At 39.0% G+C, this 17,105-nt stretch overlaps 1 protein-coding gene across 5 annotated transcripts in view; it reads left to right on the top strand.

Moving 5' to 3' along the window:
* SNAP25 (synaptosome associated protein 25) overlaps positions 1–17,105 on the top strand; it is an 85,490-nt gene that overhangs the window by 48,872 nt on the left and 19,513 nt on the right. For all 5 annotated transcript variants that reach the window (XM_040447700.1, XM_040447696.1, XM_040447695.1 and 2 more), the window contains 3 exons: positions 6,371–6,512; positions 8,412–8,453; positions 15,484–15,532. In XM_040447700.1, the coding sequence (XP_040303634.1) occupies positions 6,441–6,512; positions 8,412–8,453; positions 15,484–15,532 (163 nt within the window). In that variant the 5' untranslated portion in view covers positions 6,371–6,440. The remainder of the gene's footprint in view (positions 1–6,370; positions 6,513–8,411; positions 8,454–15,483; positions 15,533–17,105) is intronic.

Below are 17,105 nucleotides of genomic sequence, written 5' to 3' on the forward strand. Positions count from 1 at the left end.
CATAGTTTATAGTCCTAAAACCCTATACAAATTGTTAGTCAAAAGCGAATTCGTGTTCTTTTTTAAATGAAAAAATGACACAGGAAGCTCCATGAGGAGGGACTTTTTCAGACAAATATAGACAGAAGAAAACACCCCACACTGTGTCTGTCTACAGGAAATGTACAGTGCCCTGCGGGTATGGGAGATGGATAAGGAATGCTTTAAGGATTTTGTTTGACTTGATTTAGCCCAGGGATCAGTAATTGCTTTCTGTATAGGACCAGAGGGTAAATATTTTTGGCGTTGAGGACCGTGGTGTCTCTTGCAACCACACAACTCTGCCATTGTGGCCTGAAAGGACCATTGATGATAAGGAAGCCAGTGGGCGAGGAGTGTGACAGTAATACTTTATTTACACACCCTGAAACTTGAATTTCATATATTTTTACATGTGCAAAGTCTGCTTCTTCTTTGAGTCTATTTAACCATTTAAAATATAAAACCATCCTTTGCATCGAGCCAACACAAAAATGGGCATTGAACTGGATTTGGCTGTAATTCCCTGAAGCCCCTGGCTGAGCCTACTGTTTTCCCCGTCTGGGTAATTGTGGAGCCGCCTCGCTTCCCATGCAGCTGGCGGCTCTTACTAACATTCCAGGAGACGGTTCTGTATATCAGAGCTCAGCAAAAGTGCTGTCTGGGCCTAGGGCAGCAGCATTGCCTGAGGCTTATTGGAAATGCAGAACCTGGGACACCCATCTCAGATCAACTGACTCAGAATCTCTGAGAGTGGGACCTGGCACTCTGTTTTAACAAGGTTTCCGGTGATTCTGATGCTCATTGCAGTTTTAGAAGCACTGCCCTAGACCACACCTGGAAAACTGCTGATTTAGGGACATTAAATGCCACCTGGAGAGTATCAGAACAGCTCATTCTGTCTTTCACTCAACAAATCAATTAACATGAATTGAACACCTACTAGGGGCCAGACCCTTTACCAAACACTGGTGATTTGAGATAATTAATAGGATACTGTTAGACCCTTAATAGCATGGGAGATTATCTTACATCAGAGCCCCAGGGAACAGTTTTGAGTGGCTCTGCTTCTAATTTCTTCACTTAACTAAGCGGGCTTTGCTGGCTGGGACCACACTACTAGCTCCAGCAACACACAGGAGGGAGGTCCAATGTGCTAACATGATGAAATGTTCCATGCCGCCTAGATAATAAATGCCATTTCACTGTTAACATCCTTTCAGCTGGTGAAATTGCTGTTCATCAGTGTCTGTATGCCTCTTCAGGTGCTATCTCCTAGAAGGTTAATATGCTTGGGTTTGTGGTTTGTGGGGAGAATTTATCAAACACTAGCATTAAATACCCCAACAGAGGGTTTGGAGGTGTTCTTCATGCCTACTCTCCCTCTCTTCTTATTAGGAGAGTGGACATTGCTCTTTCAGCTTGAAAATGCTGTGCATTTGAGATCTGTCAGATTCATTAGCCCTCCTCCCAAATCACAGGCATCCCCCACATGTTAGGGCAGGACTAAGGTGTGGGAGTTCCTGGGGAGACCGTAGAAGTGACAAAAACAAAGGTATCCACCACATGGCTTCTCTGCCTTCACCCCAACTGTCCGTCAGCCAGGTCCTTATCGGCTGCTGTCAGCTTGGTGCCAGGGGACCCTACAGCTGTTTTTCAGGTGTAGAGAATAGCAACTTGAGAGGAGATTGCCAAGGAAACCCACGAGACATGAGTGCGTGTGTGTATGAGAGAGACAGAGACAGGTCGCCTAAGAGAGCATCACGAGCAAATAAACCTGGAAGAGAGAACTAGCAATAGTACTACACGTCAGAAAGCACGGGACCAGCCTTCTAATAAACTAACCTATTAGGAGGAAAAGTCAGTTGCTTGCTTGGACTGAAGCAAGATGTTTCCCCGAGGAGCCCAACAGCAAAATACAAAGATGGAGAGCTGGGCCCATGTGGCAATCCTGAGAGGTGCTGCTTTGAGACTGGAGGCTCCGGCACTTTGCTGGTTTCCCTGGTTTCAGTGTCTGCAGGTGCTTGGCGCCCCAGCAACATGCCTCCTGCCCAGCTGTTTTAAAGGAAAGCTAATTAACACACATTAGAATTGTTCCACTCTTAGCAAAGGGTATAGGCTTAACCTGAATGAGTGAGGCTTTCTGAATATTAAGCCCCCACATCCTTACAAACAATGTTGATCAAAACTTTCTATAATATATTCCTCTCAAAAAGCCTATGAAACTGGTATCATGTGCCCTGTTGAAAAAACTGAGGCTCAGAGACAGTGATAGATTTGCCCAGAGTCACCCAGCAACCGAGTATCAGAGCCAACAGTGTATCTAAGCTCTTGGCTACTACACTAGGCTACGGCCCGCAGTCTACTCAACATTTCCACTGATGCACCATTTTACTCTAGAGGGTAGATCCCTGTCACTCAGAAGAACATGGAATCTTGTTTCTGCTTGTTTCAAGGTTCAGAAGTGGTTTAGTGTAAATTCCTTTCCAGTTTGTGTTTGCTAGATCCGTAATTTCTAAAGTGGAGACCCATGTTTAAGTAAAACACAAAGCATTTAAAGCTCTATATCATATCATGAGTACATATTCTGGTGACCAGAATTGGTGTTCAAAAATTAACAGGCTCGGGGCACCTGAGTGGCTCAGTCACTTAAGCCTCCGACTCTTGATTTTGGCCCAGGTCATGATCTCACAGTTCATGGGATCGAGATTCATGTTGGGCTTGCTGCTTGAGATTCTCTCTCCCTCTCTCTCTGCCCTTCCCCTGCTTGCACTTTCTCTCCCTCTCTCAAAATAAATAAACATTTAAAAAAAAAATTAGTAGGGGGCCCCTGGGTGGCTCAGTCGGTTGAGCGTCCGACTTCGGCTCAGGTCATGATCTCACAGTTCGTGGGTTCGAGCCCCGCATCAGGCTCTGTGCTGACCGCTTGCTCAGAGCCTGGAGCCTGCTTCAGATTCTGTTTCTCCTACTCTCTCTGCCCCTGCCCCGCTCACGCTTTGTTTCACTCTGTTTCTCAAAAATAAATAAATGTAAAAAAAATTTTTTTAATTAAAAAAAAAAAAATTAGCAGTCTTATGGTATGATACCCTGTTGAAATTTTAAATGGCTGCCCATAGAACCAACCTAACATAAGCTTACTACCTTTTTTTAAAACGCTGGTAAGTAAAATGTAGCCCTGAAGCTTCTTTCCTTATGTTTTACTGTGATTCCACACTTAATGCTTTACCCAAGAACCACTGGCTACAAAAGAACAGTGAAATCTATTATTTACAAAGAAGATTCACTTTAAGACTCCTCCTATCAGGAATCTTGAATAGTCTGAGTTACTTCACAAAAGTAATACATGTGGCAGAGTCTAATAATATGTACTAAATTAAGATCCCAGAGGAATCCACTTTAGCTGTTGAGAAAACAGTATAGCAGTGAGCCTAGGAGATGGGGTCATTGAGGGCCTGCCTCTGTGAACCTGATTATGTTGATGAAGAGTTTGCCAAAAAAAAAAAAAAAAATGCTTCTCATACAAATAATAATAACAATAATAATTACTATAATACGTAAACATTGCTTCACGGCCCTAAATCTAAATTCCTTTCCCATCTTCAGTTTTTAATAGAAGAAAAAAACCCAGATGTGTTTTTCAGTTAGGAAATCATGATCCTATGCAATATTTTTATTCCATTTAAAGTCTCTTTAGGCCTTCATTAGTTAGTGTAACATCAGCTGCTATAACAAAACAAAATCCTTACATTTTCAATAGTGTAGCACAATCGAAGTACACTGTCATTTCATATGAAGGTTCAGGTCTTGGTGGTTAACTGTCAACTTTCCTCCATGCAGGGATTCTACGGGTCCAAATTCTTGCTGTCTCATAGCCTGGCCATCCTCTAGGGTCCTGTTTTTTCTTTTCTTTTTTTTCTTTTCTTTTCTTTTCTTTTTTTTCTTTTCTTTTCTTTCTTTCTTTCTTTCTTTCTTTCTTGGCAGAGAGGGAAAGAGAGGGCATAGGAGGAATGACTGGTTTTTTTTTTAAGTTTATTTATTTATTTTTGAGACAGAAAAAGAGAGCAAGCAGGGGGAGGACAGAGAGAGGGAGACAGAAAATCCAAAGCAGGCTCGCCCTGTCAGTGCTGAGCCCAATGAGGGGCTCAAACTCACAAACTGTGAAATCACGACCTGAGCCGAAACCAAGAGTTGGATGCTTAACCAACTTAGCCACTGAGGCACCCCAGGAATGCCTGTTTCTGAATTGCCTTAGCCTGGCAGGGATGCACATCATTTCCACTGTAACTCATAAACCACCTCTAGCCACATGGCACCACCTCCTTGCAATAGGAACTGGAAATGTAATTCCCAACTGGGCAGCCATTTCCCTAAAACAACACTCTACAATGGAAGAGGGAGGAAAAATTCCAGTGCACACTTAGCCATCTCAGCCACAAAACAAGAGCCCATGCCTTCTATAATTTCACTACTCACAGAGAAGGTTTTATCATATCAAATATTTATCCTCTTGAACCCTTCTTTAGGCTCTTTATCCCATTACCTCTGATGGCCTTTGCTGGGGACATGACTTCCTCAGGGAAACCTGCTATGACCCATGGGCACCCATGGTATATCCCCAAATATAATCAGTTTCACACTAAGTAATTTAATTTCCTTATTTTACTCCCATCTTTCTAATTAGGGTGTTGCTGTGTGATAGCAATGAATTTACCTGTCTCGTTCATCAATATCTTTAGTGCCTAACACTGCCCTGGCATATTATAGGTACTCAGTAAGTATTTGAAAAAGAAGGAAAGACAGGATAAAGAAAGAAGGGAAAAAGGAAGAGGGAGAGGGTGCTGGTTGGCTCTGGAGGGAGCTCAGTGTGGCTACCTGTAATTTGCATCATGTGGGATTTCAAGAGTGTAACCATAAAATGGGCTGGTCACATTTCAGGGATAAGGATCCAACCCTTTTTGGAAAAATAGTTCTGCATAGTCAATAAGCCTTCTTGGCAAACTCTGATAACAACTGCAAGAGACTAAAGATTTTCTGCCTGTAGCTCCTTGCTGGAGGAGGAAAAAATTATCTGTCATTCAGGATTCCTTTAGCTGGCCTAAGAATTAAATGCATTTGAGACCAATTAACAGGAGAAAATAAAATTTAATTATGTATGTATGGGGAATCCATGTAGACATGAGTTCCAAAGACAGTCAGTCAAAATGAGGTATATATGTCACCCTGAACTAAGGAGAAGGGCGTAGGGATCTGGGACTTAAAAGGAAAGGGAGAAATTTGCAGGAAGATAAAAAAAAAAAAAAAAAAAAAAGAGTAAATGTTTGCTGGGCCATACAGAAACAAATGGCATAGGGAGGAATTTTAACAATCAGACTTCGCTAAATCCTTCTTGGTCTACCACCCCTAGTTCTTGTTATACTGTAGTTATCTACAGTGATAACTCCTTTCCAGGAGGAGGTCCTCTATCTAAATTCTTGTAGGCAGTTAGGGAGAGAGTCAAATTTCTTCCTGAGTCTTTTGGGCCTTGATTGTTTTCAGCTGGAAATAATCTGTATGCCAAAGTAACACATCTTCAGGTAGCCTCCCCTTAGCCCTATATTCTAAATGCTTCTAAATGCAATGGAATACTACTCAACATCAAAAAGTAACAAACTGTTAATACATGCTACAACATAATCTCAAAATAATTATGCTAAGTGAAAGAAATGAGGGAAAAAATGACATATACAGTATCATTCGTTTATATAAAATTCTAGGAATTGCAAACTGATTTATAGTAACAGAAAGCAAATAAGCAGTGTCTCAGCCCTGGGGAAAGGTGAGATTGAATGTGTAGGTAGGATTACAAAGGGCATGACCAAATTTTGGGAGGTGATGGATATATTTTCTTAATTGTGGTCATGGTTTCCTGGGTGTATACATATGTCAAAACTTTTCAAATTATATACTTCAAATATGTGGGGTTTATTATATGTCAGTTATACCTCAATAAAGCTCTTAAAAATAAAATAAAAATAAAAAATAAATATGAGGTTAAAAGCATACTAACCCAGAACAGCATCCCTCCATATTGTCATTCCAAAATCTTGGGTGATTTGTGTCTTAAGAATGCTTCATAGTTATCTGATATCTTCATAGGTATCTGTCTACCTTGTAAAGTTGGCAAGTATACATTCATAATGCACCCTTTGGAGAAACAGCAAAATTCTGTTGATCCTGGTCTGAGTATGGCTTCCACCTTTCAGAAGATGACTGAGTTATGGAGAAAGAGTGTGGGCTATTGAGATCTTCTCCTATTTGCACATACTACATGCGCTCATATAAACCCTTACATGTTCAGATCTGTTTCTTTCAGGTTTTGTGTCCAAACCCATCACTGACCCCCCAGCCCAAGCACCCAGCCACCTCCCCCCACCACCACTACCATGGCTGAAGACGCGGACATGCGCAATGAACTGGAGGAGATGCAGCGAAGGGCTGACCAGCTGGCTGATGAGGTGAGGGATGGGACACAGGAAAGGAACAAAAGATGGGGAACTGAGTAGTTTGACTTATTCAGGTTCAGGTGGAAAAGGTCTTCCAACATTTCAATTTAAAAAACAGTGGGGTATGACTTTGATATTCAATATACCTGATACCTCTGCAGACAGGAATGGTTTGATAAACCTACGTACAAGTAATGACTTACCCTAAACTCCCAATTTCTAGAAATCTAGAGAAGTCAAGATCTTCTAAAAAAAGCAATGTTTTCGGATATCTTATAGCCTACAGTGTGCTAGAGCTGGCCTAATTCTGAGAGGTGATTATTACATTTTCCAGAATTTTGCAAACTGGTACTAAAATTGAATTATATAAACTGACAATTAAATAGATTATATTAAAACCAAAATTAATAAATACTCAAAACTCATCACATCCTAATTATTTTACTGTATTTTACTTCTATCTATGATTTCAAAGTTCTTGACTTGTGTTGTATCTATAGTGTAGGAATACCATGTAATGGTACGTTACTGTACATCTTCCCAAGTTCACCTTCAGTGACACCATGATATAGTTAAAAATCAGACAGGTTAAGAGTATTTATATCCCAGGAATCTGCAGGCACTACAAGTCAGGGCTGACTTACTATTTTATTGTTTGTCTAGACTTATGAAAGTAGAGAAAATATATTAATAACCTTAAAAGTCTGCCTGTCTCTAGCCATTATTCTTCAATTAACACAAAAAAATGGAGGAAATCTTCCAGTATTCAAAAATTTTTGTTCTCGTCAGTAAAGAAGTCACCTGCATCATTGACAAACTAGTGAAGTTCCAACATGTCCTCATTGTTTCACATTCCTTTTATTCATTAATGTAAATGAAAATATCAACCAACATTCCTGTTAGAACTACACTTGTTCTTTGTACGCTTAGCATTGGACACAAGAGTTCTGCAAACCTTAACAGAAACTTTCTGGGAGAATCAATTGGCTATATGGAATTATTTGTAAACTTAATGCTCTCCATCCCTTATATCAGAAAAATAGTAAATTTAAATACATATATATATATATATATTCATATATGTTTTCCAAAGAGCTGTTTGTTTAGCATTTACTAGCATACCACTGCTTATAGCCATCTATTTCAAAAAGCAGCCTCCTGACAGCTCTTCCAGGAAAGTTAACATTCTTCACATTTCTGCAGAATCTTGTCCAAAATAAGTTTGTCACTTAAAAGCAAAGCCTTGAGAAATCACCCTGGTTGCTGGAGTCTAGTTGTTAGTTTCAAAAGAACTGAGAAAAAAGCGACAACGCTGTGCCCGAGGGACCAGTGCTGACTTCAGATTTTCCGTCTCACTTTGTCTTATCTAAGGATGAAGATAATTATTATAGCTGTCTCCTATAGGCTAGTTATTTCAAACATGCTTGATTTTTTTTCACCCTAAGGCGACAGCTTAATTTGTATTGATAAGAACTTCCAATTGTGTTTCTAGGAGCTTTGTGAGAAACTTGATGTTAGATTCATCTCAATTCATGAAAAATTATGTTTGTGTTTAAAATTCAATATTCCTGGTCCAGGGAGGCCAAATTAGTCGTCTGAGTATTTGAGATAATTTTTCATGCATCCTGCACATGCAAAATTATCTTTTCCAGATTACTTTGTCTTTGATATCAAGATCAGCTTCATATGGTTTTGATTTTAGAAGATCAGCTTTAATGTAATTGCTTTAGGGAATCTTATTATGTAGAAAGACTGATAGGAAAGAGATTGAAAATGTGTTTCAGTTATAAACTTAAAAGAATATGTGATAGTAACCCTTTGTGTTTCTCAAGTAAAGAGAATAGTTCTGGTTTTCCAAGACCTCTGGATTCTGCACTGATAATATTTATGCATTTTTTTTTTAAATCTCAGTCACTGGAAAGCACCCGTCGTATGCTGCAACTGGTTGAAGAGGTAAGGAGTGGCCGAATTTCAAGATAATGAATTCCTTTTGCTGGCATATTCTTTTCCTAGACCCTACTGCCTTTTCCTAGGCCATGATCCCATTGATTCCAGAGCTAATGAAGTCTACCAGGAAGCCACGTTAATGAGGGAGATGTCAGGCAGCCATTAAACTATCCCCTCTCCCTCCCAGCCCTGGCTACCTTTATAGTCTGGGAAGTAGAGATGGATGGTATTTCCAAGTAAATGCTCCCAAGAAATCTTCATATAAGATTGAATCACTTTAAGCAAATATAAAGAATTATCTACATAAAAACTTCCCTTGTAATGACTTTGATGCCTCTAGGTCACATCTCATCTTGACATTTTGTTTTGACTTAACCACATATATATATGACTTTTAAAAATATATATCCCAATAGATACAACATTTTCAGAAATTGTAATATTGAGAGTCGGGCACTAAAATTCATAAAATAATAGGAAAATTCTTTGATAAAAGGAATTTCAAGTCCACAACGCATGTATAGAAGCTCTTTTATGTTCCTGACTCTGGATTAAACATCCATTTGCGAGGCATGGTTAATGAATCCCAAACTATTTTTAAATGGGTAAAATAGGACAGATAGCAATAATGAAATCAAAAGGGCACTTACAATAAACCTTGCTCTTTCCAATTTGGTAGAGCAGCAGTCAACCAGGAAGAATAAATGGATTAATTGAACTTGTCTATTGGGAGAGATGAAGTGGAAAAAGAATGGGATGGGCTATATTTATCTTAACTGAATAAAACAAGCCTAATAGTTTTTATTCAGTGAAATGCTGTTTTAGCTATGCTTTGAAACTGCTTATCAATTCATGTGTGGTTATCATTTTTCGAGATCTTCCGTGTTCTCAAGGAGAATGATTAAATGAGCCTATTTGCCTCATGCTACTGTAAATTGCTTATGCAATGACATGAAAGGAAAGAAAGATCAATTTTATAAGGCTAAAAGGAAGTTCAGCTGCCTCTCACACTACAGAAGCCAATGTCTTCCCTTATTTCTGCACTTTCAGCTTCTTACCCAGAAATGAAATACTGGCTACATGTGAATTGCCACAGGAGGAGTGGGGAGAAGGTAGTGCCGTGGGCGCCCCAGGACACTGAGGAAAGGGTGAGAGGTACACGTAATGAAATCGGTTATCACGAGAAATGAGAATTTGAGCCTGTAATGTAGCATAAATTGGCCCCTATAGGAAGGCAGGCCAACAAAGGAGCCCTCGGCATCACATGAAGCAGCTTTCCATCTCTAAAGGAAGAGAAATATTGTCTTTGCTCTACCCTGGGAACACAACTCATGCAGAAATACTTGAGGACCAAGAAGGAGGCAGATATTCTAAATCTAAGAGTGCTGGTGAGGCTTTCTAGCGTTAGCTTGTTGTCCCTCAACCCATCATGAGAAGAAATGAATCACATTTTTGTGACATTCCCATGTGAGTTCTCATGTTGAAATGAAGCGAACCCACATGTCAGCTGACATTATTATGTTATATGTCTTTATGACCTTCAACCATAGCCTCCAGGCTCGTTTTTCATTTTTGTTTACGTGTATGCATGTGTCAAGTAAATTTCTAAAGTACCAGAACTGTTACCAATTTGCCCACGTATGCAAGTTGAAACACTGCTTAGAATGTGGGAAAATGGTGGAGCAAATGCATTAAAATGCATCACTTTGAACTGGCCCCTCACCCATTGGAGTCTTTGGGCCAACCAATATTTTTTTTGCCTCTTCTTAACTTGCAAGTAGTGTCAATCAGTCTTGAGAAAGAACTGTCTGCTCTCATTTATTCTAATAGAGGGAGAGTCTCAAAAGATCTACGGATTAAAGTAGGATATTTAAATCATACATTTTTGTTTCTCTTAAGGTATTTCTTGATCAAGCATGAAGTTGCATCTTATAGCACCAGGGGTGAAACAGACAGAAGCTAGTCCCACCTCTATAAACGAGAGGAGGCTATTAGACTTTCTATCCTCGGGAAATTACGAGCAAGGCATTATTAGAGTAGACTGATTGCTCTTACTTCCTCCTGGGTTATTTTATATTGATGGTCAAACACCCCTTATGTCTAGGGCAATGGCTATTCAGATGATAGTCTGCTTTTCAATCAAAAAAGAAATTTTCTTTAAAGAGAATCAGCATTAAATATTCATCAAGGGCAGAAATCATTTGGCAAATACGAGCTCTGAAATACCAGGATCTTCCCCATGATCCCAAAGTGCATCAGTGCTATCTAATTTGAATTGAGCTGAATTCTTATTGAAATTTAGTATCAAAGACAGAAAAGGTCACTAAATTTGTAAAGTCTCCCTAAGGCAGACAACCCCACTTTCAGATCAGTATATGACTTTGTGCCATCCCTCATAGACTTTAGGGTGTAACAGAGTGGCAGGTGTAGAATCTTACTTTTTAATAGAAGCCATTATTGGCATTTCAAGGATAGTGTAAAGTTACACATAAGTCAATTGGGAAAGTTCAGAAAAGCTAGATACCATATACAGGTAAAAAGATTAGAAATCATATAACACTTGGTTCCCAGCCTAGAGTTGCAAACTGGCTCTTCTGATGGCTGTTCTTCAACAAACATGTATGGAATTCCTAACTTTGGAGGTCTGAGGGAAGATATAAATTTGTATCATGCAGGAAACCAGGTATGAAAATAACCCTCCAAATTCAAGGCCTTACCTGCCTTTGGAGCACATAAGAGGGAACAATTAATTCTGGTAATAAAGTCATGAATGTCTCTACAGTATTTGGTTCCGGGCGAAAAGGCTAACTCTGCTGACAATAAATGCTGGAAATGAAATCTACACATGAATGCCTTGAGCTATGAAAACTAGCCCCAGGAAAGCCCCACTGCTTTAGGGCAGGCCAATTCAGAAGCACCACACAGAGCTTTCCTGGAGTGATAGTTACTGAGGCTCTGTGTGGTGTTTTTTGCATGGATGTTTTAAGCATCTTTTCTTTTCATCCCAATTTATCTTTCAAGACACTCTGGTAATGAGAAGGGAATAAGCATTCTAAAGCTATGTCTTTGTTATGCCAGACTTTCTACTAAAACTGGAAAATTGAGGCAGGGCAGTTGTTTTCCTATAGGTAGATATGCGGTCTTTTGGAATTCTAACAGTTAAGATAGTGCCTAGACAGTCCTGGTTTTACTTCAGATGTGTTGGGCTTTGGGGAAAGCATCTCAGAATGAGAAAAGAAAGACTTTAAAATGATCTAGAAACATGGTTTTAGTTCATCTGCGAGAAAGGGAAAATAAAAATATGAAAGAAAAAGAAAGAAAAAAAATTCCTGACATCTCCAACTCCCTGGTTTTTAGGTAGACAATTTTCCCAGCACTCTCAAACAGAAACCAAGAATAGAGCTAAGACAAAAATGGAACCATCTTCTCTCATTCCTAGCTATTAAAACACAATACTCCTTAAGAATAAAAGTAATATTCTGCCTTTCCTGAAATATTATCCCCATCCCTGCCCTTCTCCCTTGCATTTCTAGTATCCCCAAAGAATAATCCAGTTATTTTGATAAAAACTGTCAGGAATACAGTGGAGTCAAATGTAAGTTCTAAAATTTATTGAGAACCTACTATGTGAAGGTTACTATACCTAGAGCCATCATCATCAAACATATATAATCTAACTTAACCCTTGTAGGTGGCCACCTTTTACTAGTATTCTGATCTCCATCTTACCAAGGAGGAAATTGAAGTACACAGTGGTTAAGTAACTTGCTTGAGATACCCAGCTACAAATGGTACACATGAAATTAAAACCCAGGTCTAGTGAATCCCAGATCCCAGACTGTGAATTCTTACACACAGCACTCCCCTTCCACCAGCAAACCCTACCATATTTACTTTTTCCTTTGAGAATTCTGCAAAAAGCAAAAGGATCTGAAAAAACAAACACAGCAGCCCATTCTAAACTGATCGAGATTCTATACAAATTAAATCCTTTATCTTAATTGCTTTTTGTAAATACAGCCTCCCATTAGAGTTGAACTTTTAGAAGCCTTTACTTTCTGAGCTCATTTTAATCTTTATAAGTACTCTGGGCAGTAAGGGAGCTGTTTCTTTCTCTGTCTGACACCTAGGGAAGCTGAGACACAGAACAAGTGACTCTTACAATAGAACTACAAAGATAAGTCTAAAATTCGAAATTATCGACTCCCAGATCCCAACTCTGTCCACCTAACCAAACTGTGTCTAACTCTGTGAAGCAGTTGAGAAGCCATATGCTTGGCCCTTACCTTAGTGCCTGGAACAGAGTGGAGGCTCAATAAATAATCAGTGAATGAATGAATGAATGAACAAATGAATAAACAAATGAGTGAATGAACACCAACCCAGTAACCACCCAGTCTTCTTTGGCATCTTTACCCTTATCTTAAACATGGGGAAACATGCTAAAAATCAAGTGACTCTTCCACAATCTCATGACTAGTTGCTGATTGAACTAAGAGCGCAGCCCAGTGTTCCTGACTCCCTGCTTAGGTACCCGCAGCTTCTATTTACCCAAATGGGAGCAAGCTCTTGCTCCTTCAGATTAGTTCTGTGAATCATTCCAGCACTGAAACATTTAGCAGCAAATTGAACAAATGTGAAGGTATGCTTGCAGGCTTCCATAGAAAGTACAACAGAGAGTGTGAACAGATGAGACCTGGACTGTCCAAACTGAAGTCACTAGCTGCTTCTCATCCTGTGTCCCCAGTAGAATGGAACAGGGATTTCATGCATGGCCTTGAGTTGTGTCCTATAAAGAGAAAATGCTCTCTGAGGTGATTCTGTCCTCACCAGTACTTACCTTGTCACATCCATATGCTTGAATAAGGCCATCTGCTTTTTACAATTTCTTCTCTTAAACAAAGGCTAAAATTTGCAGGAAAAAGGGCACAGACATTGTTAAAGTACCAGCTAGTGTAGACAAATGTGTTTTGGGGTCTGGAATCTTGCTGTTCAGCATGTGTCTGGGCACCAGCAGTATCATTAGATGGTAGAGCTCATTCAGAATGCAAACTCTCAGGCTCTATCCCAGTCCCACTGAATAAGGATCTACATTAAAAAAATTTTTCTTAACATTTATTTATTATTGAGAGACAGAGCACGAGCATGGGAGGGGCAGAGAGAGGAGGAGACACAGAATCTGAAGCAGGCTCCAGGCTCTGAGCTGTCAGCACAGAGCCCGACACAGGGCTTGAACTCACGAACGCAAGATCATGACCTGAGCCGAAGTTGGATGCTTAACCAACTGAGCCACCCAGGCACCCTAAGGATCTACATTTAAACAAGCTGTTTCCTATGCAGGGGATACATATGCACTTGAAGGTTTGGGAGGTAGTGGTCGGGAAGCTTCTGATGGTAGTTGGTAATGATGATATTTTTCATTTGCCTAGATACCCTTTAATAGACGCATTTGCTGAAGGTATTTATTTTATATACACTTTTGTCATGCTAACTGTAGGCCAATCACCAGTCTAGCATGTGGGATATACTATTTCACTTAATTCCCATGACAACTCAATGAGGTATTAACTATTATTACTATATTACAAATGAGGAAAATGAGGCACAGAGTAATTAAGACATGTACCCAAGGTCCCACAGCTAGGAAATGAAATCACCAGGATCTCAGGGCAGAGTCTGGCTCCAGAATCTGTGCTGTTGAGGACTCCTGAAGTCATCTTAAGCTCTACAGACTACACCCTAACCTCACAACTAAAGCCTATCAGAACATGTTCAAGAGTAACTTGGCTTTTCCTGTCTAGGAGAGTTAACTACACATTCTCTGAAATGGTGAGTTTATAAAATTCACAAAAAAAACATTTTCAGTGTTCTATTTTTTAGAAGTCCTATTGGAACTGAGCTGTTAAAATACTATTAAAAATAATAATAATAAAAATAGTAAATTAGTAAATAAACTACCTCTGTTGACCTCCACTAACTTGTCTTTCTTTCTTAGTTCTTGGTTTAAACTAAATCCCTGGAAAATAAATGGGGCCATGAGAGATGTCTTACTTTTGAGCTTATTCTAGGGGCCACCATGAGCATTCCTCAAAAAACCAATTAATCCCAACTATTAGCAATGCCACTTTATACTTATTAACAATCACCCTATGAAACAAAGGTCTTTCCTTAACTTGTTTGAATTCCCAGGAATGATGGTTTTTAAGGTTGAGCCATGCAAATATCTGTGTTCCTTTTCCCTACCCACCAACTCCTACTCCCATCCCCCAAATGGTTCAGGTATTCAATTTGTTTAGATCATAAGGAGTGAAGTGAGGGGTGCCTTTTACAGACTTCTGCACAAAGTAACTGCAGTAAAGCTTGTGGCTGAATTATTTTCTCATTCTCTTACTGTGCAGAATTTTAGATTTCAGAATAAAGAGCCCTTATTTCTCATCCATCCATCCATTTTCTAAATCTCACAGAACTTTCCCCTGTAGAGAGAAAATGGGAGAGTGAGTTCTGTTTGGGCCTGTATTTCTCAACCTTTGTGAAGCAATGATCTCTTTTGATCAACCTAAAAATTTTGCCCTAAAGTTTCTTACTTTCCACTTGGTCATCCCTTCCCTATTCACTTGAGGGAAACTTCCTGATGTATCATGCCAGAGAAGATTTAGTCTAGATTTTGGAAGATTTGCTTTCCATGGATGGTGTTATAGAAACTATAAGGCATTTTTGTTTTCCAAGTATTTCACAGTATAATACTAAGTTGTGTATTCCAGTTCCATGCCAAGCCCCATCCCCAACCCTACCTCCATGGAGACTGAGCTACATCCCCTCTTCTATCCTAAGAATCACTGAGAGAGCAAGTCCATAGGTGACCCCTTCCTCTGATCCCTCCCCAGCCCTTAATACTCTTGCCCTATTTCCTCCCTCTCTTTCCTTTGGTCCTTCTTCATTTTCCATTTCTTGGGCTAATTGTCCCCTTACTGATTTCTGTTTCTCTCTTTTCTCTCTCTAACTGCTTTTCAACTTTGCTACCATTGTTGGAATGTAGAGTAAAGATGCTGGTATCAGGACTTTGGTTATGTTGGATGAACAAGGAGGTAAGTTGAGATTTCTTCAGTAAGAACAATTCCTCATCTGAATAAAGTGCATTTTCAAAAAATTATTTTTGCATACACAGGTGGTCCTTTTGACACGTGTTACACGCATGTAGGAATATGAGGGTTCTAGAGTTTTCATCGTCTTGCTTTTCTCCCTTTCTTTGTTGAAAACACTGGTAAATGTATGGGAGTATTGAGGCCTTCATGACTGATTGAATGTTACTACTCTCCCTGTTATATATGTTGGAATAACAGAATTTTGAAGGCAAAACTCATGTGTTTGTATTTTCTTTTAATGGTAGTATTTTGGACGGTTTGAGAATTCTCTGATTCCCCCTTTAGTTTCTTGTAATAATCCCTAGATAGAATGAGAGAATAGTATATCACATTGTCCATTTCTTCTGACCATCCTAATTCAGTGTCTGGCAGTTTTGATTTCCACGTCATCATGAGGATTCCTTAAATAACTAGAAGCTGTCTTTAACAGGATAGAAGCTGAGGGAGATTATTGGAAAATGGGAAATTGAACCACTTAAAATATTTAAATTGTTTTTTAAATTATTATGGAAGTGCTAGAAGCAATGAAAATCAGAGTATCAAGGAAAATCATCTCTGTACTCTAAAGTGGAAGCTAGAAGGGTAATATTTTTTTTTCTCAATACATCTAGTCATATGGCAATTTTTATTTAATGCTAGTCACAAGTTAGTTACCTGATTCTATTCTGAATTCTTATCATAACAAACAAATTTTTGAGAACTTTTTTCTTGTTATTTATATTTTTGAAAACATTAGACAATTCTTAGGAATCATGAGAAAAATTTTTTAATGTCAAAGATAAAAACGTAAAATGTATTCACAACATGGGACACCACAAACCAACTTCTGAAATAAATGAACCTCAAAGGAGGTTCATACAGCAATACAGATAGCAGATAGCAGACTCAAGGCATTTCCGTAAAATACAGACAGACCTGCATATCATCAAAGAAAAGGGCAAAACCTACAAGCAAAATGGATTTAAGATATAAATAAATTGTCAATTTATAAATAGACGTATGAAGCCATGCCTGAACCAACAACAATAATGAGGTGCCACTCTTTAGAACAGACTGATACAAATTTTTAAAATTGATAATCACCAATGCTGTGAGTGTTTTGATAACACAGAGATTCTCAATGGACAGATAGGCACTGTAAACTGATAAAAATTTTTGAAGAGTAATGTCATGATCCTTTAAATTATGAAGTGCACACATCTTTGACCAAAACATTCTACTTCTAGAATTATATGCTGTAGATATACATTGACAGCTATAAGAAGAGAAATATACATGCCTAACCTATAATAGTGTAAAACTGGAAACGGCCTAAATGTCTATCAGTGGGGAGAGCAACCAAATTAATTATGTTCTGGCCATAAAGAAATATTCTGCAATCATTACACTAAATGAGATAAATCTTTACCAACTTCTGAAGAGTTAGGGCTGGGACATGGAGGAACTAGTGGAAGGTATCATTTGGGATCCTCTGGGAAGCAGATGCTAAGAATCAGAAGTGTTTGAGATCTATTAT

The sequence above is a fragment of the Herpailurus yagouaroundi genome, unplaced genomic scaffold (genome assembly GCF_014898765.1).
Source record: "Herpailurus yagouaroundi ecotype Mexico unplaced genomic scaffold, PumYag 196, whole genome shotgun sequence".
Lineage (NCBI taxonomy): Eukaryota > Metazoa > Chordata > Mammalia > Carnivora > Felidae > Herpailurus > Herpailurus yagouaroundi.